This window comes from Cervus elaphus, chromosome 28 (assembly GCF_910594005.1).
Source record: "Cervus elaphus chromosome 28, mCerEla1.1, whole genome shotgun sequence".
NCBI lineage: Eukaryota > Metazoa > Chordata > Mammalia > Artiodactyla > Cervidae > Cervus > Cervus elaphus.
The window spans coordinates 35,511,995-35,536,298 of NC_057842.1; the positions used below are offsets into that span (position 1 = coordinate 35,511,995).

Below are 24,304 nucleotides of genomic sequence, written 5' to 3' on the forward strand. Positions count from 1 at the left end.
ATTTAGAGTTACCATAAATTCATGGTCCAACCAGTCTGCCCCGTTGTATGACTTGCTCTAGTAATACAAACATAGTGATGAGAGTAGTAATTGCATTCATCCAGCGCCATAGCAGGAAGTTTGCTGTACACGCAAGAGTGTTATTGAAATGAAAATGGTATTGGGGATGAAGAAAAGGAGATAATCTTTAAAGGAGTATAACCCGTCTTTGATAATCATGTAGCTGTAAAGCAAGAGGAAGGGTTATGGGTGACATCCCATTTCTGTTTGGGAAATGTATTGGTTGATACCTGCAGTGGCTTGAATGGTGCTTCCCCCCAAATTCATGTCTACACAGAACCTCAGAATGTGACCTTATTTGGAAATAGGGTCTTTGCAAATGTAATTAATGTAAGGATGGAGATAAGGTCATAGCAGATTGTGACAGAGTATCCTCAGAGGATGCACAGAGACTCAGAGAAGAAGGCTGTGTGAGGATGGAGTCGGAGATTAGAGAGGGACAGGTCTACAAGTCAAACAGCCACGGCATTAGGAGACTGGCATGGGATAGTTTCTCTTTCAGGATTTCCAGAAGTCATGAGCCCTGCCAGTACCTGGATTCCAGGCTCCTGCATCCTGAGCTGTGAGAAAATAAAGTTTTGTTCTTTGAAGCCACCTCTTTTGTGGTAATTTGTTATGACAACCATAGGAGACTGATACCATTCACTGAAGTGAGGAATCCAGAAGACGGAGCAGGACTGGCAGGAAAGAGAATGGGTTGCCTTTAGGAGACTGTGCATTGTTAAGGTCTTTATCCTTTTTTGCATATTCCTAACATAGTTTCCTGGGCTTCCCTGGTGGCTCTGACAGTAGAGAATCCGCCTGCAATGCGGAAGACCTGGGTTTGATCCCTGGGTTGGGAAGATCCCGTGAAGGAGGGCATGGCAACCCACTCCACTATTCTTGCCTGGAGAACGCCATGGACAGAGGAGCCTGGTGAGCTACAGTGCATGAGGTCGCAGAATCGGACACGACTGAGCAACTAAGCACAACGCAGCCACGTGGTTTCCTAATGACTTCTTAACCCCTCCAAATCATCCTTTTGTTGCCAAAACTCATTCTAAAGTGATTCATATTAAGGCTCATATGAAAAAAGACAGCTCTGACCCTGTCACTCTCTTTGTGTACTTCCTTATCACTTACTGGGCTTCCCACGTGGCAGAAGGGGTAAAGAACCCACCTGTAAATGCAGGAGACATAAGAGACGTGAGTTTGATCCCTGGGTTGGGAGGATCCCCTGGAGCAGGAAATGGCAACCCACTCCAGTATTCTTGCCTAGAGAATCCCATGGACAGAGGAAGCTGGCAGGCTACTGTCCATAGGGTTACACAGAGTTGGACATGACTGAAGTGACTGAGCATGCATATTATCACTTACTGGCTAAAATTCATACTCTGGTACATTGATCAGTGCCCAGTCTGTCTGTCCTTTTCTCTCCTCACCCCTTGTTAGCTGCTTGTCCCTCAGTAAAACTGCTCTAATTTCTTTTCTGTAAATAGGCCTGCTCTTTCTTGGCGTCTCTACTTTGGCATAGACTTTTGTGTATAGTAACTTCTCTGTCCCCTTTGTCTACAGGATCAAACACCCTCATCTTTCAAGACACTGCTTACATCACCATTTGTTTTGAAGGCTTTCCTCACCCAACAAACCTTAGTCCTAACACCTTGAAACTCAAGCTGTTGTAAGATTTGTTACATTGGGCTGTAACTAGTGGTTACCACATTTCTCTGCTTCTGTAAAGTAAGCTCCTTGAAGGTCAAGATTTTGTTGTAGGTGGAGTTATCTGAACTATCAAATGCTTGTGACAGCTGACTTTTGAGGGTATCAGTATCCCTTTATGAACCCATTTTGGTTTCTGAAAATTGGTTGGTAGTTTTTTCTCTCCATGGTTCTTCCCATACCATATTGAGAAGGAAATAATTCCTTTCAGTGTGGTTATCAAGTTGACTTATATATGTGGATTACAGAATTGGCCCTTTAAAGGGGCCAATTTTTGGAAATTTGGAACTCACACATTAAATACCAACCTTTCTAACCTGCTTGCCTCCATATCTCACCTGCTAGGGGTTTTCATATCTCAGACCTTTCCCTTCTCTGTGTATTAGCGGATCTCCATTCAGCATTCCCTTCTTTCTGACTCCCTTTGTTTCTTCTTGAATGGGTACATCACGCATGCCTCTGTATAGGTGTTTACAACACTTTACATCATAATTGAAATGTATTTTTAATCTCATTCTATTAGACGTAAAATCCTCAAGGGCAGAATCCATGTCTTATTTATCATTTTTTTCTCCAGGTCCTGGCACATTGTATATACTCTACAGATGTTTATTTGAATGAGTAAATCATTTGAAACAACTTTAGTTATTTTGTTCTGCCATGAATCCTCAAAGATTACCAGTAATCATTCTGTAATACAGGCTTCATGAGAGCTGGAATGGTGTCTCTCTGGACGACTCTGCTGTCCATTGTGTCTAAGATGGTCCCCACCACATTTTTGAGTGACTGAATCAGTCACAAAGATACGATTTCTGAGTTACTATTTCATGGTATTCCATTTTAAGAACAAGTTGAAACTGACTGAGTGTAACTTTAAACATCACTGTTTTAGAGTACTGAGTATGGATTTAGTGTACTTGTAATGTTTCTAATATATTGGGTAAGTTCATTCTCTTCACTCCACCTCCAGTTTGGTCATAGAGCAACTGAATTCTTTACATTAAAATGAAAACTGAAAGCATTTTATATTGTTTGGGACTTCATTTTGAGGTTTAAAATACTTTAACTTTTAAAAATACACCACAGATTTATCTACTTTCTTCCATTTCAGATCCCCTAACTGTAGTTCAGTCACATTGTATCCCATATTACACACAGCTTCCTTTTAAAAAACATAAATATGATCATGTCATTCTGTTTTAAATTCCTCAATTATACTTTGAGTTAATTCAGACTCTTTATCACTGATGAACTTTCTGTGATCTCACCTCTGGATAGCTCTCCAGTGTCACATCTTATCATTCTTCCCATTTTTTTTGTATGGCCCAGTCCACATGGGTCTCCTTTCAGAAACCAAAACAATAATTCTTAAACATTTTGGTCTCAAGACTCCTTTACATTCTACAGTTATAAGGTCCTCAGAGAGCTTTTTATGAAAAAAAGAAATACAGGTTATATCTACTGGTATTTACTGTATTAAAAATTAAAACTGAGAAAACTAAATATTTATTGAGTTGGCCAAAAGATTCATCAAGCTGGAATCAAGATTGCCGGGAAAAATATCAGTAACCTCAGATATGCAGATGACACCACCCTTATGGCAGAAAGCGAAGAACTAAAGAGTCTCTTGATGAAAGTGAAAGAGGAGAGTGAAAAAGCTGGCTTAAAACTCAACATTCAGAAAACTAAGATCATGGCATCTGTTCCCATCACTTCATGGCAAATAGATGGGAAAACAATGGAAACAGAGACTATTTTGGGGGCTCCAAAATCACTGCAGATGGTGAGTGCAGCCATGAAATTAAAAGACGCTTGCTCCTTGGAAGAAAAGTTATGACCAACCTAGACAGCATATTAAAAAGCAGAGACATTACTTTGCCAACAAAAGTCTGTTTAGTCAAGGCTATGGTTTTTCCAGTAGTCTTGTATGGATGTGAGAGTTGGACCATAAAGAAAGCTGAGCGCTGAAGAATTGATGCTTTTGAACTGTGGTGTCGGTGAAGACTCTTGAGAGTCCCTTGGACTGCAAAGAGATCAAACCAGTCAATCCTAAAGGAAATCAGTCCTGAATATTCATTGGAGGGACTGATGCTAAAGCTGAAACTCCAGTACTTTGGCCACCTGATGGGAAGAACTGACTCATTTGAAAAGACCGTGATGCTGGGACAGATTGAAGGCAGGAGGAGAAGGGGAGAACAGAGAATGAGATGGCTGGATGGCATCACCGACTCTATGGACATGAGTTTGAGCAAGCTCCAGGAGTTGGTGATGGACAGGGAAGCCTGGCATGCTGCAGTCCATGGGGTCATAAAGAGCCAGACATGACTGAGCAACTGAACTGAACAGAACTGAAAAGACTCATTCAGTGTTTCCCGAACGAACCTTTTGGCCAACCCAGTATTAGTTAAAAGTAGCAACAGTTTATAGCACAGGGAACTAGTCAACATCTTGTAATAACCTATAATGGAAATAATTTCAAAGATTATGTGTATGTGTATAGCTATGTATATATATGTATATGTATAATCTTGCTGTGCATATGAAACATTGTAAGTCAACTATACTTCAATAAAATGTATATATTAAAAAAATAGCAACAGTAAACCCATTGTGTGTTAATATAATTATTAATTAAAATAGCTACACTTCCCCAAAAATTATGAGTAGCATTGTTTTACATTAAAATAAAAAAAAAATCTGTCTCAATAGATAGCTGGACTCTTGTATCTGCTTTTACATTCAAACAGTTGTGATATGTGGTTTTGGTTATAGAAAGAAAATTTGACCTCACAGAGATAAGTACTTCGATAAGGGAGCAGTATTTTAATAGCCATTTCAGATAATTGTGGATATTCTTTGATAGTAAAAGGTAGTTACTTAAAGGTTAGTTACAATGTGGAGTATGAAACTATCAGTGAACCATTTATATACCATCATATTAAAATACATTGGTCTATCTTTGTAGCCTTTGAATGAATCTTTTACCAAGGCATGACTTTAACATTGTGTGTGGTCATTTTGAAAACATTGGTTTGCTGAGTTATCCAGATCTTCCAAATGTGGACACACCTCATAATACAGTAGCAAAAAATCACATTTGTTAATATCTCCAATCACATGAGAAATATTTAAATATTGGGAAGCTGTCAGGTTTATAGTGATGGATTCAGATTTTCCAAAATTCTCGTTTTCACTTGAAAGTGTAAATTTTTACCATTGGCAACAAATGCTGTCAGTTGTTTTCCTTGGAATAGCAGATTCACTTTATCTTTAAGAACATGTCTGCCAGATATATCAATCTTAATAACCACAGTTTGTTCTTCTTTCAAATAAAAATGGTGTTCTAAGAAAAAAATGTTCAGCTTTGCAACTCAAGCAGTTGCATAAGTGCTTTTTCTTGAGACAACATAGTTTGATATGCAGCAAAGTGAAAATGAAAAGGCAAGTTTTAGTCACTCAGTCGTGTCTGACTCTGTGTAACCCCATGGACTGTATCCCGCCAGGCTCCTCTGTCAAAACTTTCCAGGCAAGAGTGCTTGAGTGGGTTGCCATTTGCTTCTCCAGGGGATCTTCCTGACCCAGGGATTGAACCCAAGTCTCCTGTATTACAGTCTGATTCTTTACCGTTTGAGCCATCAGGGAAGCATTAGGGATGCTTTATGCATGCTTCCCATTTCATCCCACAGAACATTAAAAACTTATTCAAGGGTTGAGATTTTTAGAAAGTGATAATTTTGCTGCTTTATTGGGACATTTTGAAGTGTTTTTTGTTTTGTACTGGGAGTGCATGTTAGTGAAACATACATTGACTACTGGTAGTTTGGTGCCACTGCCTTGATGTGTTGTCAGCCTTCTAGTCATTATTGCTTTAACATCTTTGGAACGAATGTCAGCACAATAAAAAAGGCAAATAATACTTTATTATTATGAAAATAATTTTGGCTTTGCATATGCTCTGAAATGGTCACACAGACCAGTGAGAACTGCTGCCCTTATAATAACTGCAACTGTTCCCAGAAGTGTTCCCAGAGGATAGCCATACACTCCCATCCCACTAATTGTCTTTGTTTAGCTCCTTTCAGACAGCTTATTATGGCTTTTAATTATGTATATTACTACTGACTTTGTAATGACCTTGGACAAGTTACCTAATCTCTCTGCTTCACTTCCCTTTGTACAAAAAAGTATCTTTGAGGATTATTGTGAGGATTAGGGCAATTAAAACATGGGTTTGTTCACAACAGTGCCTGGCACATGGTTGATGCCATTATTATATATGCCGTTCATTTTCTGTATGAGCCGCCTCCTGTGCAAGGCCACGCTAAGCCTTGAATGGCAGGATCCACATTTGTTTCAGCCAGCAGTGTATCCCTTGGGCCCAGCCCACTGCTTGATGTATATTGGTGCTTAATAAATAACTTGTTGAATAAATGTGTGATGATGTGGAAGACTAAAAATAGCTGTAGAATACTTTGGGGAGAAATGATGACAGATGAAGTTAGTGGTCTTTATGCTTGGATTGGAAATTGGAGCAGAGAGGTAGTTTTCTCACAGAACTTTCATAAGCCAAATGAACATACTATTTCGAGAGCTGATACGTAATTAAGAAAGAGAATATTATTTCCTATCTTGAGTTAACATCTTGATGTTTAACCTTTGAATGTATTTTCTGTTTGGTCACAGTCTTTGCTTTAGAACAGGACTCACTGGCTTTTTATAATCTTGGATATTAGAGCAACGCCAAGTATCCTGGTCACAGGAAGAAAAGAGAAAATAGAGAAAGTCTTTATAAAGGTGTGGGTTAAATTAAACGAGCTGTAAGACTTTGTTCGGCTATTTTGAAAAAGTAGAAGAAAAGAAAAAGAATGGATCAAAATGCTTTCATTAGTAACATTATCTCCTTGATTCTTGTCACAGAGGGGAAAAGGCCATGTAAAGCAATGATGCTCTTGTCTGTCAGGTAGCTTACAACCTTTTGTATAAGAATGATAGATTCTTTTAACAGTTTAGACCCTGGGGAAAAAAAAGACAGTCTTACTGGATAAAATAGCATTGTTTGTTTACATGATTCTTACATGTTACATGTTTCTCCTGTTAATAGGAAGCTCAATATTTAATACTCAATAAACTGTAGTAAGGCTTTTATCTTTACCAAGTCATATCCCACCATCATTGTATGATTTTTATTTTTTTACATTTGTTTGATTGGTCTTATGAGCTTTAAAACCTTTGAGGAAAGTAGGTGGGTATAGATGATAAATTTTAGACATTGACATCAAATGGTGTTATTGCTGGAGATTTAAATTCCAATCTGTACTTTCATCCTAAATTGCATTTGCAAATAGTAAAAACATACATTTAAAAGCATAATTGTTTCTTTTTAATGATGTGATTACATTTTATACACATATTTTAAAGTATAGAAGCGTTTGCAGGGAAATGTGGTCTTTATCAGCAACTTTGTATGCTATGGTTCATAACGGTTAAATTGCTATTTGAAGTCAACAGGTTTCTTTGTAATTCCAGCAAAGACCCACTCTTGAGTGTGTGTGCTTTTGTGTGCAAGCCTGTCCTTGCCTACATGTGTGTTTGTGTATGTGTGCACATCCACATGCATTTGGATGTTTGGGGGGTGAGGCTGGCTACATGGTGTATGTTCAGAGTAGTCTCTTGCTTAGAGTTCTAATTCTGGGATTTGAGATGTGATCTCATTTGGAACTCATAGACTCCTTCCTTTCCATTTTTCCTATTAACTGCCAGAATTATAAAGGATGTCAGGAGGTCTTGAGTTCTAATCCCATACAGTTTGTAATTTAGGACAACTCACCTAATCTCTTTGGACCTCAATTCTTCATGTGCAAAATAAAAATGTTTTATCAGATTTTTAACTTAGATTCTTAGCTTAGATTTATTAAAATTTTATCAAAAGAGCTGTACAAAATGCCCAAAGTAATGAATGACCTGGACCCAAATTCCCTGCTGTTGGATATTTGCTAATTTCTTGTCTTAGTTTAATTCTCCCCAGAACAGGAGATTTGGGGGGATGCTTACAGTAAAGTAATTGCCTTTTTTATCCATAAGACAGTTAAATAAAAACTAGCCTAAATCTAGAAAGAAAAAGTACAGCTGTTGTACATTTTTACAAAATTGTATGGACAGAGGATTAAAGTCTAGACAGTGTGGAATAATAGGAAACTCTGAATAAAAAATTGCTTTGATTTTTGGTGCCACAGAATGGAATCCAGTACTTAAGAACTAGAAAGGAATTAACTTCATGGAAAAGAATTTGAGGTAAGAAATAGAATAGTAATGACTACATATACAAATGAATGGTAATGATAATCCTAAAAAAATCCTAAAAAGTTATTTAGATACACTGTCTTTCTTTTTCATTCCTGAGAATACTGCATTCCTATGTTGCAGAATATGCCCAGAATTCTCATACATCTCCCCACTCGGTTCTAGCTGATAGTGGAGATCCAGGGACTATATTTGAGAGTCACTGCCTTCGAAAATCTCACCATTGGTTGATTTAAGGACCTTTAAGTGAAAGTCAAGGTCCTAAGGCTCAGAGATCCTCCTAGGGTGAAGTCTTTTTGTTCTTTATGAGTTCTAGGAAAAGAATATCCTGATTCTTTCGGGATAGAAAAATCAAATGTAGGAAAGTGAAAAGAATGAATCCCAAATAAAATCTATATGTAAGGTGGTCTTTAACTGGTTTTGATTTTGCTTTTTAAAAGATTTTTTTAGATACCAATGTAGAAATGTAAGAGTTGAAGGTTGAAATCAACTATTTATTTTCTTATTTTCATTCTTTCCTGGTTATTGCGTGGCCAAGGTTAGTGATGTGAAAGATGCTTAGGTGTTTTTTACGGTCAAGCTAGATTTGAGTCTTGTTTACCAGCTGTGTGATCTTGGGCAAATTGCTTAAACTCTGATTTCTAGTTTCCTTAACTATTAAAAAAGGAGAGAGAGAGAGAGAATGATGATAAGAATTACAATGATGCATGGTACGTGTACACCTGCCATGTGGTAGGTAAATGCTTGCTTTGCGGTAACTGTGAATATTGTTAGTAAGTTAAACAGGTATTGTAGCAGCAGAAACATTTTTTCCTTACAGCTAACTGCTTAATAACACATCTGCTTCCTTGCCCCAGGAGTGAGGATTGGGTTCAAAGGGCTGTTCTGCCACTGGCTGTTCGGATAGCCATAGAAAGAAAAGCAGCTTTGATGGGCGTTGGTTTTGTTATCTAAATAGTAATCATCATAATCGTAGTCTTTATGTTCTCTAAGATCTCTTTGACCTCCTTCCTTCCAAGGCAAGGGACCACAGGGTAGTATGGAGGTCTTCTGAATATTAATCTGCTAACCTAGGGCTTCCTAGGTTAGAGACGCAAGAGACGCAGGAGACGCAGGTTCTTTCCCTGGGTCGGTAAGATCCCCTGGAGGAGGGCATGGCAACCCACTCCAGTATTCTTGCCTGGAGCATCCGCATGGAGAGAGGATCCTGGCGGGCTGCAGTCCATGGGGTCGCTAAGAGTTGGACACGACTGAAGTGACTTAGCATGCACGCACAGATATCCCAAGATATCCTGCTAAGTTAGTTCATGAATACCACTTATGCCTCTTTGTATCTTTCTTAATGCCAGAAGTTTTGCTCAGCTATTAATAAATAATGAGGTTTTTTATTTGAAACATAAATCATAATGGGAAAACCAGACAGTATATACCTGTTGAAACACATCGTGTACTTCTTGCCATAAACATTTAAGTACCGTTATTCTTCAGTATTTGTAGGGGATGGTTCCAGGCCTTCCCAGCCCCACCCCTGCAGATGCCAGAATCTATGGATGCTAAAGTATCCTATATAAAATGGTGCAGTATTTGCACATAAGCAGTGCACATCTTCCTGTGTATTTTAAATCATTTCTAAGTTAACCTATAATACCTAATACAATGTGAATGCTATATAAATAGTTGCCAGCATGAAGCAAACTAAGTTTTACTTTTTGGAACTTTCTGAAGCTTCCCGCCACCCCCCGCCCCCCCAATATTTTTGATCCACAGTTGGTTGAATCTGTAGATGCAGAATGTGTAGATACAGAGAGCTGACTGTAAATCTGATTAAACCTTTAGGTTTATATTATAAAAATTTATTTCACTTGTTTAATTTTACTTTTTAAATGTGGCTACTGGAAAAATTTAAATTACACATGTGGTTCATATTAAATTTATCTTAGGAAGTACTGATCTAGCCTATCACAGCTTTTCTATTGCAGTGAAAACGTGAGATAAAGATTTCTGGGAAAGATCACAATGGATCAAGTTTTAAATTTTAAAACATCTTTTGTAAAAACAGAAGAACTAGAATTACGAAAAAAGAAATCCAGTCATAGCCTCTTAAGCAAAACTAGATGAGGAGAGGGTGTCCTCATAAGCCCCAGAGCATGGGTGGGTTGGGGCAGCAGGACCCACACAAATCATGTGACTGAGCACCTGCGTGGCAGAAGGAATGAATAGCAAGGGGACCCAGACACAGAAGTCACTAACAGAGCTCAAAAGGAGAAGACGTCCCTTTGGATGGGAAACTTGAGCACCGGGCCTGAGAACAACTGGCAGAACTACCTCCAGGTTGCAGAGGAGTGCAAAACAACCACGGGGACACACGAAGAAGCTGCAGGAAGAAGCTTAGAAAGTACTGGGCTGGACTTGAAGAATCTCAGAAATTTCTAACAAAAACCGCTTTTGAGAAAGAAGGTCCAGTTGTAAAGAAACATTGCTAAAAAATAGAATCCTGTTTGTGCAGGGCAGAAACATGAAGTCTGAAGGGAAGAGAGTTTATATTCAAGTTAGGGATGGAATGCATACATAGGAGTCTGATTTCAAAACAGTGGTTCTGGCCACAGAGGCCATGGTTTTAAACAGTTCACTTTAAGACCAGGGGAGGTAGCTAGGAAAGCTACCCATGCTTGCCTTAAACTCCCACATGCAAGTCTCCTCCTCCCTGACAGGTGCTACATGAAAACCCATTTCATTTCAACATGAGTAACAGAAAAGGATTTTCTGTAAACCCCATATAAATGTACTATATGCAAAAAAAGGTAGAAATGAATAGAATAATGTGACAAGAGACAATGAAAGCATGTTAGAAAAATAAGGCTACAAACCAATTGGAAACTGTAAAATATAAACTAAAGGAAATTAATAATGTTAATTCCTCTATGAATAAACCAGAATGATTCAGAGATAGGAAAACTCAGAAATTAATAAAAAGAATACTTGCAGAACTTTGGGGAAAAATAGGGGAAAATTATTTTAGAATGGAGCCTAATTTGGAAGGAACATAAAAATAGGCAATATAGTAAGTACAGCAAGAGGAAAACAAAAAGAATTTAAGAGGAAATTGCAGATATAAAAGATAGGGAAAGAGTAATTCATGTTAGTATAATTAGAGACCCTGAAGAAGCGTGTGAAAGTTGCTCACTCATGTCCAACTCTTTGTGACCCCATGGACTATACAGTCCCTGGAATTCTCCAGGCCAGAGTACTGGAGTGGATAGCTGTTTCTTTCTCCAGGGGATCTCCCCAACCCAGGGATCGGACCCAGGTCGCCTGTACTGTAGGCGGATTCTTTACCAACTGTTGCAAGGGAAGCCCTGAAGAAGCATGGGACAAAAACAAATATTTAAAACTTCTGTCAACAAACCCTCATTTATTGCTCGTAGGAATGTAAAGTGGTCCAGCTTCTGTGGCAGTAATCAAGAAGTTTTCATTAAAACCACAATGAAATGCCACTAGATTCCTCCCAGAATGGCTAAAATTAAGAGGACTGACAATACCAAATGAAGACAAGGTTGTGAAGCTATCAGAGTTATCATACGTGGTAGGCATGTCAGTTGCTGCAGTCATTTGGAAAACTGTTTGGCCTTTTCCACTGAGGTTTAACATAGTCATACTCTGTAACCCAGAAGTTTCCTTCCTAGGTGTATACTCATTAGAACTGTATTCCATATAAATCTGTGTAGGGTGTTGCTAGTGTCCCTGTCTTTAACCTCCTTACCTGCAAATATCATGTGACTGAAATGTCATTGAGAGTAAATGTTCTGTGGTTATATGGCATTGATGGTTGCGTAATTCTGTGATTATACTAAAAATCACTGAATTGTACATTTTTAAAAAGTGAATTTTATGTGAATTACATCTCAATAAAGCTGCTATTGAAAACAAAAACAAAATGTCATTGGGAACATGTAGTGATTTCCTGTCAGATTCAGTCTCAGTTTTGGTCTATCAAACAAAGCCATTTGTTGTATCTAGCCTCACTTTCCTCTCCAGTCTTGTCCAGTCTTTCGTGTACAGTCCACTCAGTAGTCTTAATCTTGCTGATAACACCTTCATATTCCAGTAAGTGCTTTCCTATATATGCTTAATAATATGAAAATAATCAAAGCATGGATATTATTCCTATTTTATTTACTTAAAAATTTTATTGAAGTATAGTTGATTTATATCAATTTCAGATTACAGCATAGCAATTTGACATTTTTATAGATTATATACTCCATTTAAAGTTAGAATATTGTGTATATTCCTTGTTGTTGTATATTACATCCTTGTATCTTATTTATTTTATACCTAGTGGATACTATACTATTTTAAAACCAAGGAAACTTGAGACAGAATGATTTATCTGAACTCACAAGGCTCATATTAGAATATGCTTCAACTTCAAGATACTTAGTGAGCGTCTTTTATATACCAGGCACTAGTCGGTGCAGTTGGGAGACTGAGATCGGCTCCTCTCCTCTGGTCTCTGTACTCAGGGGATTCACCTGTGTTGCTTCTAGTCTTGGTCTGTCCTCGCTGGTCTTCTCATCTCTTGTCTGCTTTACTGCCTCTATTTTGTTCTTGACTAACTTCAAAGCCCTTCTAAGCTTTCTTTTCCTCACTAACCTTCTTTAAACCTTCCTTTACTTTGAATTCCTGAGGACCTGACCAATTCTAAATATATCTGTAACTTGCCACATTTTTTTTGGTTGGTTCAAATGCATGTTTATTACCTCAGTTGATAAGAAAGCTTCTCAAGGGCATAAATAAATATCACCTATAATTTAGAAAATATTCTCCACCGTTTTACCTCATTGGGCCAGCATGCTGCTTGGCTTTTGAGATACTTAGTGGTAAAATTTATGTTAAATAGAAAACTAAGGCCTTGCCTTGGTCTTGAATCTACTTGTGAGCTGGAAATATCAAACACACACAAGGGATATATCCTGTGTGCTATTGTAAAACAATGTATCAGTTGTGAAAAATGAAAAACTTCAGATTGAATAGCTAAGTGGTTCTAATGGGTTGTTCTGCTACGCTGTAACAGTTAACTATAGCTTACAGTTAACTCTGGTCTTTGGACCCACTGTAGCCTCAGTAGTTTGTACAGAAGCACCTAAAGCGAGGTGGTGATTAGGCTGATTTGGACTAATATTCACTGAGGTGAAGGCAGCACCACTGATTGGCCTCTCCTGTTGTTCAGTCACTGAAGTTGTGTCCAGCTCATTGCAACCCCATTGACTGCCGCATGCCTGGCTTCCCTGTCCTTCACTATCTCACAGAGTTTCCTCAATCTGTCTATTGAGTCAGTGATGCTATCCAACCATCTCATCCTCTTCCGCCCTTTTCTCCTTTTGCCTTCAATCTTTCCCAGCATCAGGGTCTCTTCTAGTGAGTTGACTGTTAGCATCAGGTGGTCAAAGTGTTGGAGCTTCAGCATCTCCTGTAAGGTACTATTAATGTTAGTAAACCACTATAGCACATATTATCTCAATAGAATGATGAATCATCCCATACCTGTGTATTTTCATAAACTTTACAGATAACAGAAACAGTGAAAAGCCTTCTTAAAGTGAGCAAAGTAAAATGGAACTAGCATTTTGTGTTATTAAGAGATACTGTTTATGGTAGAGTTCTCTTTCCACTCAACTATCTTACTTGTACTGTTGATTTTATGTCAGTTTAGGTGGATATCCTATAGCTTGGTCAAATAGTGGTCTTCTAGTGTTCTCTATTCATTGCAAATAGTCTCTCTCTGTCATTCTTGAATAATATAATCAAATATAAAGAAAACTAAACATACTTAATGTTTTTTATTGTTGCTGTTTTATTTTTTATATTCAGATATAGTTGATTTACAGTGCTGTGTTAATTTCTGCTATTGTTGCTGGTTTTTAAGGCACAGTTGGTGGATCTGAAATCTGAACTGACAGAGACCCAAGCAGAGAAAGTTGTATTGGAGAAAGAAGTACATGATCAACTTTTACAGTTGCACTCTATTCAGCTTCAGCTTCATGCTAAAACTGGCCAAAGTGTTGACTCTGGTACCATTAAGGCAAAATTGGTAAGTAGTTTAGAGAATAACACATACTTATATGTATTTTAGAGGGTGAAAAGAACAGTCTTTAATGAGCCTTTTTAATTATAAAAATTAGTGTGTGCTCCTGGGAAATTTGGAAAATACAGGAAATGTGAAGATCGTCCTAATCATCTTTGATCTCATTACATGGAGACTGTACTGGTCAGTCACAATATCAATAACCAATTGGTACTTAGAATAGAATCTTACTCCTATTTAAAAAGATCTATATAAATATATTTAAAAGATATTTGTGATTGTAACATGTAAACAGTTTTTTTTTGCCTGTCTACTGTATCAGTTAAGATTTAGTTTAGCTACATATAAAACAGATCCCAAGTAACATGAGAATTGTTCTTAAATAGTACATGTTATCAGTCTTTTCTCTCAGTTGAAGAAGCTTTGAGACAGGCAGTCCAGAGCTGGTAGGGCAGCTCCACAGATACCAGGGATCCAGCTTCCTTTTGTTGTTCTGCTCTGTCATCTTCAGCTCATGGTTTCTGCCTTCAGGATTTCTTCCTTCCTGCATTCCAGGATCTTGCATTCCAAGATCTAAGGGCAAAATGATGCTTCCTAGCTGCGTCCATTTTCTTTAACGACCTTTTCATGAAATCCTCAGCTTTTTGCCAATCGTTTAGCTGTCTCGTTGGCCTTCCCTAGCTGCATGTCAGTCCCTTCATTGGTCACATGACCGCCTCCAGTAAAATCTGAGTTCTTTTAATAAGGAAGAAAATGAAGGAAAACGGAGTTGGGTGTCAGCCAGGGGCACGTTTTTCCTTTTGCTCTTAATATAAGTTTTTTCCCCGCCACTGAGTGCTTTCTCGTGTTTGCATAATGTTTGTTTTTATAAGTGTTGCGTAATTAACTATTGCCCTCTTAATCAGTGTAGGTTGTTTAAAGAGAATTTTTTTTAAGTCTCATTTTGATTTAACCTCATATGTATTAAGTGTACTATAGGGAACACAGCAATAAAGAAGACATACAGCTTGGGAGAGGGATGAGATAAGATGATGTTGGTGAGGACAGCAATGCAGTTTAAAGTTTTATTCATTTTCAGTTATTTCTGTTTAATTGGTTGATTAGTTTCTGATACTGGTATGTTAGAATTTATTTAAATGAATATTTACATTCTCTTAAAGTACTTTTCAGTTTTGAAATTCTCTAACTATAAATTATTAGTGTTTTATTTAATTGAGATGAATCAGATTCATAACTGCTTCTTTGGAATATTTGATACTAACATTGAGAAACAATGTACATTTTCACTAGAATAGAATTCGTGTGACATGTTAACATTAGTTTTGAAACATGGTGCTTTAGTGGAAAGACATTGAACCAAATGTGTTAACCAGTTTGGATAAAACAAAAAAAATCAATCCTGTACGGTTACCATTGCTTATGGATTTGCAAATATATTTATTTTAATGAACTTGACCCAAGTGATACTCAACATATAGGAATTTTCCTTGTAATGATTGTACCACTAAATAAGTTTATTTGTTTGATGTTTTTCTAATTATAAAACTTTTTTCTTATATCTTAAGTCTGTCCCCTCTGTGGAGGAGCTGGTAAGTATACCATTTCTGTTTTGCTTTAATATGTTATGCTGAAGTGTTCTTAGTGCGTTTTTTGCATAGTACATGTTGTCACCTTGTACGTATCTGAAAGTGATGTTAATGATGGTAATTTTTTAATGTGCCAGTACCCGAAAAATTCAGTCAGTAGCCCATTGCTCTTTTCTCACCTCATGTTGTTAAACGATTTTTCTTTTGTGATTTATTGCCATTATTTGTAGAACCCATCAATTTTTGACAACTTCTGAGCTTTGTAATTTGCTCATACCGCTGCTTCAAAAGAACAATTGGTTTTCCTTATGCAGGCCTAGCTCTTTCCTCCTTTCTATTTGAATTTATTCCCAGAGAAGGAATGTGCATGTTCGTTTCTTATTCATCCACTGCATGTGTTATAACTTTTTAGCAGTCTTGAGAATAATTGTGTGGCCTTTGAAACAATTGAATTTTGAAACCCTTTATTAAAATTTACCTTAGAAAATAACAGTATAGATAAATTCTTAATATTTTTCCCACTACCTAAGCCTAATCAGGTTCTAAGTTGTCATATGACTTTTCTTCTTTTGGAAATATAGCATGCGGATATCCGAATATAAAATTAACTTCTTTATTGTTACCCAATGATGAACAGGTTAACTGAAACAAGATTCTTTCCTTTAAATCTAAAAGTGATTAACTTCAGTGTTCTTAGTCCTGTTTTTGCTTGCATCTGTTCATTTCAGGCTAGAGAGTTTGTCCAATTTACTAGGAGTTTAAATCTTTAAAGCAAAGTGGTGACTTAATATGTTTCTCATATTTCATAAATATTGTATAAATAGCTCATTAAAGTGATTGTAAATAGAGAATCCTCAACATAAAATTTACTTAGCCCATGTCTTCTAGGAACTCTTTTTTTCTGAAACAAAAGCATTAAACTCCATAATGTCATTAAAAAAGACTTTGTTCATGTTGTCCAAACCATGGTTTCTTTTGGAACTGATAACCTGCCCTTTTAGGAAAGAGATTCTGAAATAAATTGAGATTTTAAGAGTTCCAAAGTTGTTGTAAAAGGAGGATTCTAGATTATTAGTTCTTCAAATTAAATTAAAAAAAATCTAAACAACTGTGTTCTAGTTGTTATATTTGTCTTTTTACAGAAGTGGAAAAAACATACTAATCTTCCTTCTTATCACATATATAATGATAAAAGTTTAATCAAGGAAGTGATAAGTATATTCAACATTTGGTAATTGTCATTCATTTTAGGCTATTTTTTTTTTATTGTTTTTAAGATGATGGTACTCACTGCCTTGTATTTGAATATATCATATATTGATGTTTAAATATATTGTATATTGATATGCTATTGTTAAAACGGTAGATCAAAGCAGACATCGAAATTAGTATCAAAACATATTCCATTAATTGTTAAAAGTTTGCTTACATTTGTTTCTCAGTTTATTATTTATAGTAAAAGGGAAATAATTACAGTATTCACTACTCGAACATTAGAAACAATATCCTGTGCCATTCACTCAAGAGAAGCATTCTTCCTGGTGCTGAGGTGGAGCTTTATTTAAATCTCCTAAAGGGGACATGGTGTGGTGAACAGTGTCTTCTGCATGTCATCAGTAAATATAACTATATTTTCACAGGATTTATAGATTCTGTAAATTAACAAATCTGTGAAAGTAGTGCTCTAAGTCAGTAAACACTTCCACCCAAATTTGGGATAGTTCTCTTGATCCAAAAATAACATTTATTTATTTTTTTTTTTTTTCAAAAATAACATTTAAATGATCTTTCAGGGCCCTTATCCAACTCTCAGAAGGGTTTATTTAGTCATACTGTGTGTGTGTGTGTGTGTGTGTGTGTGTGTGTGTGTGTGTGTGTGTGTGTGTGTGTGTGTGTGTGTGTATGTGTGTGTGTGTGTGTGAGTGAGAGAGAGAGAGTTCAAATTTGAATTTGACTGTCTTTTGGCAGGATTTTTACCTTCTGTTTTCCCCTCCGCTTTCCTTTGTACCTACCTGCCTATTCTGTGCTTGGATCCCAAAGGTATTTACATTTGTAACCCTTGATGTATAGGAGTAGGTACACTGTACTTTATACTTTGAAAGTATATTGAAAATTATTTCTCTCACATGTGAGTTGCTGATAAAAGCTTGGTGGCAAAAATCTTAAGGTTATATTCTCTGGTTGACACCTATAAATTCATATATATGAATTATCTACCAAGTGAAGCAAAGGATAACATCCTTTTTTGAGAGATAAAAATGGATATCTATCCAACCTCATAGTAGGCAAGCCAGGCCAGTATTTTTTCTCAGAAAACAGTTCTTCAGTCACTTTAACATTTGGACAAATGGATGATCCATTCCAGATCCCAAAGTTCAGTGGTAGTCTGCATCATGGATATAGTTACCTATAGTTAGTTTTTCCATAAGCTGTATTTTTTATTGAAGTATAGTTGATTTACAGTGTCGTGCTAATTTCTGCTATACCACAAAATGACTCAGTTACACACATGTGTATATTTACTCTTTTATGCTTTTTTCCACTGTGGTTTATCCCAGGAGATTAGATAGAGACCCCTGTGCTGCACAGCAGGACCTTGTTGTTTATTCATTCTAAATGTAACAGCTTGCATCTACTAACGCCAGAGTCCCCATCCCTCCCTCTCCTTCTCCCCTTCCTCTTGGCAACCACAAGTCTGTTCTCTGTATAGATATTTTTTAATGTGTAAATATTTTTAATGCAGTTATTACCAGCATTTCTCCATTACCACAAAATGTTTTTTAAAAATTGGAGTATCTGTTCTAATTTAAGCATTGTAAGTTTCTTACAGTGCTCTAAGATAAATTGGCTATAAAATGTTTCTCTTTGTAGCCGAATTTATAGTTTATAGAATTGCTGCATTAAAGTTAATGAAATGTTTGGGCACAGTCACCAGAGTGATTATTTTAGTCTAGTTTTACAGTCATTTTAGAAAGTAGAGAGTAGATTCAATTATCCATTGAAGCCATTACTATTAGTATGTGATAACATGTGCTTAGAGAAGGCTACTAATCTTAGTATCCTCAGGATCAGGGTGCCTCAAGCTATGTTACCTTACCTCGAAGTGGTTCTAACACCTCTGGTACTAGTTTTGAAAAAAACTAGATCCAAATCATTGTGCTCCATTTTATAGAAATAAAGTGGTAATTTTTATCATATGCTTTCATTGTTGGTATCATAGATTGTGTGCTTTTGTGTCTTTTAAGGCGCATGGTCTATTGCTAAAGAGTCTTGAAAGTATTTTCATTGCATTTTTTAAAAATTGCAACAGGAGAGAGAGCTTGAAGCAAACAAAAAAGAGAAAATGAAAGAAGCTCAACTTGAAGCTGAAGTGAAGTTATTGAGGAAAGAGAATGAAGCCCTTCGCAGACATATAGCTGTTCTCCAGGCTGAAGTTTATGGGGCAAGACTGGCTGCCAAGTATTTGGATAAGGAACTAGCAGGAAGGTGTGTGGAAAATGGGTACCATCTTACCCTTGTGCTCTTAGGTGACCAAGTACATAGTTAAAGAGTATCTTATCTCTTTCGGTAAACAATATATTAATCTTTATATAAGAGTGATTTTATGGTTGATTATAGCTTACTGTTGTTAACTTCATAGCATTACATATTACAGATTTAATTCAGTTCAGTTCAGTTCAGTTCAGTCGCTCAGTCATGTCCGACTCTTTGCGACCCCATGAATCGCAGCACGCCAGGCCTCCCGTCCGTCACCAACTCCCGGAATTTACCGAAACTCATGTCCATTGAGTCGGTGATGCCATCCAGCCATCTCATTCTCTGTCGTCCCCTTCTCCCCCTGCCCCAATCCTTCCCAGCATCAGGGTCTTTCCCAGTGAGTCAGCTCTTCACATGAGGTGGCCAATGTATTGAAATTTCAGCTTCGGCATCAGACCTTCCAATGAACACCCAGGACTGATCTCCTTTAGGATGGACTGGTTGGATCTCCTTGCAGTCCAAGGGACTCTCAAGAGTCTTCACCGACACCACAGTTCAAAAGCATCAATTCTTCGGCACTCAGCTTTCTTCAGAGTCCAACTCTCACATCCATACATGACTACTGAAAAAACCATAGCCTTGACTAAACAGACCTTTGTTGGCAAAGTAATGCCTCTGCTTTTTAATATGCTGTCTAGGTTGGTCATAACTTTACTTCCAAGGAGTAAGCGTCTTTTAATTTCATGGCTGCAAACACCATCTGCAGTGATTTTGGAGCCCAAAAAAGTAAAGTCTGACACTGTTTCCCCATCTATTTGCCATGAAGTGATGGGACCAGATGCCATGATCTTAGTTTTCTGAATGTTGAGCTTTAAGCCAACTTTTTCACTCACCTCTTTCACTTTAGTTCCTCTTCACTTTCTGCCATAAGGGTGGTGGTGTCTGCATGTCTGAGGTTATTGATATTTCTCCTGGCAATCTTGATTCCAGCTTGTGCTTCATCCAGCCCGACATTTTACATGATGTACTCTGTATAGAAGTTAAATAAGCAGGGTGACACTATACAGACTTGACAGACTCCTTTTCCTATTTGGAACCAGTCTGTTTTTCCATGTCCAGTTCTAACTGTTGCTTCCTGACCTGCATACAGGTTTCTCAAGAGGCAGGTCAGGTGGTCTGGTATGCCCATCTCTTTCAGAATTTTACACAGTTTATAATGATCCACACAGTCAAAGGCTTTGGCATAGTCAATAAAGCAGAAATAGATGTTTTTCTGGAACTCTTGCTTTTTTGATGATCCAGTGGATGTTGGCAATTTGATCTCTGATTCGTCTGCCTTTTCTAAAACCAGCTTGAACATCCGAAAGTTCATGGTTCACGTATTGCTGAAGCCTGGCTAGGAGAATTTTAAGCATTACTTTACCTAGCGTGTGAGATGAATGCAATTGTGCAGTAGTTTGAGCAGTCTTTGGCCTTGCCTTTCTTTGGGATTGGAATGAAAACTGACCTTTTCCAGTCCTGTGGCCACTGCTGAGTTTTCCAAATTTGCTGGCATATTGAGTGCAGCACTTTCACAGCATCATCTTTCAGGATTTGAAATAGCTCAACTGGAATTCCGTCACCTCCACTAGCTTTGTTTGTAGTGATGTTTCCTAATGCCCACTTGACTTCACATTCCAGGATGTCTGGCTCTAGGTGAGTGATCACACCATTGTGATTATCTGGGTCATGAAAATCTTTTTTGTATAGTTCTTCTGTGTATTCTTGCCACCTCTTCTTAATATCTCCTGCTTCTGTTAGGTCCATACCATTTTTGTCCTTTATTGAGCCCATCTTTGCATGAAATGTTCCCTTGGTATCTCTGATTTTCTTGAAGAGATCTCCAGTCTTTCCCATTCTACTGTTTTCCTCTACTTCTTTGTATTGATCACTGAGGAAGGCTTTCTCATCTCTCCGTGCTATCCTTTGGAACTCTGCATTCAAATGGGAATATCTTTCCTTTTCTCCTTTGCTTTTTGCTTCTCTTCTTTTCACAGCTATTTGCAAGCCCTCCTCAGACAGCCGTTTTGCTTTTTTGCATTTCTTTTCCATGGGGATGGTCGAAATCCCTGTCTCCTGTACAGTGTCATGAACCTCCGTCCATAGTTCATCAGGCACTCTGTCTATCAGATCTAGTCCCTTAAATCTGTTTCTCACTTCCATACTAAATAAGTGTTTCCGGTTGACATACACACTGCTAGTAAATTACTGTGAAATGCTTACAACTCTTAGAGCTATACTTTCACCATTTCCTGTCTTCACACCATAACGGATGATGTTCCCATGTACAGCAGGACTTTCATAGGAATTCTTTCTGTAACCATTGAAACCCAGTCTTTCTTGTCCCTCAAAAACATATTGGAATGACAGTGATTTTATCATAATATAGAGTTCTGCTTTCATTAACTTTTATGGTAAATTATTCACAAACTCTGGTGATTCACTATTACTAAATAATTTTCTGCTTGTTGGTTTAATGTATTAAGACCTGATGTGGAGCAAATAAAAATAATTTACATTATCTCAAAGTGCACATTCCTAATAATCTTACCACATTTTTTTTAAATTTTACCACATTTAAAAAAGTAATCATTTTGTAAAAAGAAACTGTCATTGGAAAAACTGTTTTGTACGGTTAGCCTCATCTGAAAACTAGTATGATTGCATGTAAGACATGAAACATGTTGACATTAGTCTCCTAAATTGTTTCTAAGATGTATATGAATTAGGTATGTGACTAAAGAAGGTCATAGTCATTCTTTTTTTTAAACTAGTTTTCCCTTGAAGACACCTGTCTTTTTCAGAATTTTCGTGTCTTTATAAATCTGAGAGACATCGGGAAATTCCTGAGTATTAGTTTCATTACTAAATTAAATTGATGTGAAAGCTACTTGTGTCCAGTAATTCTTCTGAATTCTTTATATATATGTGTGTGTGTGTGTGTGTGTATAAAATGAAAAACTAACTGAATTAATTCTTTTCCCAAATGAAGAGTCCAACAAATACAGCTACTTGGACGAGATATGAAGGGACCTGCTCATGATAAGCTTTGGAACCAGCTGGAAGCTGAAATACATTTGCATCGTCACAAAACCGTTATCAGAGCCTGCCGAGGACGCAATGACCTGAAGCGACCGATGCATGCTCCCCCGGGCCACGTGTGTTTGCTGCTGTTTCTCTTTCAGTCTTGCCTTTCTTTAATCACAAGTCCTTTGCATTTTTAAGAATTCTAGTAGAATTTCAAACCTTTCTTTAAAAGTGAAAGTGGGATTAAACTTATTTTAAAATAGATACATATTTAAGGTTTCAGCAGCCCATATAGCTCCTACGCCAATACCCCAAAAATGGTATTTCTGAAGACACTGAACTATTGATAGCAGACGAATGTTGCTTCAGCTCATATTTCAGAATTTTCCTGGATCGCGATTAGGCCTGTTTACAGAAGTTCTAAGCTTAGCAGAGTGTGTGTGATCCTATTGATAAGTTGGCAAATATCTGGGGGTAGTTCTTTATAAGGAGACTCTTGGTAACTAGCTTTATATATTGTTTCCAAGCTGACATTTATACCTGTTTGCTTTTGGATTAGGATGGAATTTGAGCTCTGTGTCCAGTTGTCTGCTTCTGTAGCCACCACTATACAGGAGCTTTTCTTTCTACCTATATAAAAATTTATTAAATTTCACTGCAACAGCAGCCTGATGGTACAAGCCTTAATATAATAAAATCATATCTAACTCCTGTCCAATGGATCGCATATTTTAGTATCAGGTAAATCCTGGTGTCGAATAGTAAAATTATTTGTTGCCTTTGAGAAGATTATTGTAAGAAGAATTGGCATGTGTGTGGCGACCATGGGAGAGGAGTGGTGAGTGCAGTAAGCACTCACGTCATTGTCTTCTTTGGGTTCTCTTGGTTCCCATTAACTTCTAGGCAGTGGCCAGATGATAAATGTTACCTTATACTAAGTAAAGTCACTTGAATCTTAACCTCATGGTCGGGATTTTCAAATAAAATGGTGGACTTAATAAGATTTAGCATTTGTTTGACAGTTGCTTTGGATAGTGAGGAGGATATATTAGAAGAGGGACTAATTGAAATCAGGGAAATTACATTTAGAAAGATAATAAGGAGAAAGGGATCAGAGGAAGAACAGGTTTGAGAGAATTAGAATCAAAAGGAGTGAGTGACTAACTGCTTTTGGTTAAGTAGGTGAGTAAGAAGGAAAGTCTGGGTTTTGGTTTGGGCAATCGAGTGAGATGATGGCATGTATTGATAAACCAAATATAGGAAAAGGAAGGTTTTGATAGAAAGATGATATCAGTTTTAGACATATAGCGATTGAGGTGCCAGTGGGACAGCCAGGTTATATCCAATTATATATATGACTCTAGAATTCTAGAGAGAACTCTTGAGTTCAGGATTACTAGGTAAATTGTCTTTTGAAACCATGGAATTGATTAAGTCACCCAGGAAAAGTATGTAGAAAGTAAAAAGCTGGACGGAAACCATTAAGGAGTGAGGGAAGGAAATTAATCACCAAAGACAGAAGCCTGAGATAGAGCTGTCAGATATGGGCCTCCTAGGAAAGTAGTGTGATGGACGCCAAAGAAAAGAGGTTTCAAGAAGGGGATTGTGAACAGTGTCAACTTCTGCAGGGTTCGAAAGGGCAGTGACTAAAAAGTATACATTGGAAGCAGCCACATTGGTTACCAGTGACTGCAGAGAAGACAGCTTCGGTGGAGCAGGTGGAGTAGAACCCCAGTTACAGGTTGGAGTCCTGGATATGGGAAGCAAGGAAGTAACTACAGTGAGGATTAACTTTGTGTAAAGGTTCAGGAAAGATGGAGCGTGGACAGAAGGTAACCAAGATTGTGGATGGTTTAAGGGTTTTTATATGTTTTGTGTTTGTACATGGTCTGTGTTTTATAGCTTGGTGAGGCTTGACATTTTTTCATTTTAGCGAAGGAGCTTGTAGAGATAGGGAAAAAGTAAAGGTACCAGAGAAAGAATTATTAATGGAGCAAGGTCCTTTAGTTAAGAGGTAGATTCCACAGCTCAA

General features: G+C 37.4%; 1 protein-coding gene across 2 annotated transcripts in view; it reads left to right on the forward strand.

Moving 5' to 3' along the window:
• Window positions 1-24,304, forward strand: part of GOPC (golgi associated PDZ and coiled-coil motif containing) — a 40,433-nt gene that overhangs the window by 5,624 nt on the left and 10,505 nt on the right. Inside the window, exons 2-5 of one of the 2 annotated variants that reach the window (XM_043889924.1) lie at window positions 13,985-14,149; window positions 15,709-15,732; window positions 19,040-19,215; window positions 22,238-22,403. In XM_043889924.1, coding sequence (XP_043745859.1) covers window positions 13,985-14,149; window positions 15,709-15,732; window positions 19,040-19,215; window positions 22,238-22,403 — 531 coding nt within the window. The remainder of the gene's footprint in view (window positions 1-13,984; window positions 14,150-15,708; window positions 15,733-19,039; window positions 19,216-22,237; window positions 22,404-24,304) is intronic. The other variant, XM_043889925.1, reaches the window with a different exon arrangement.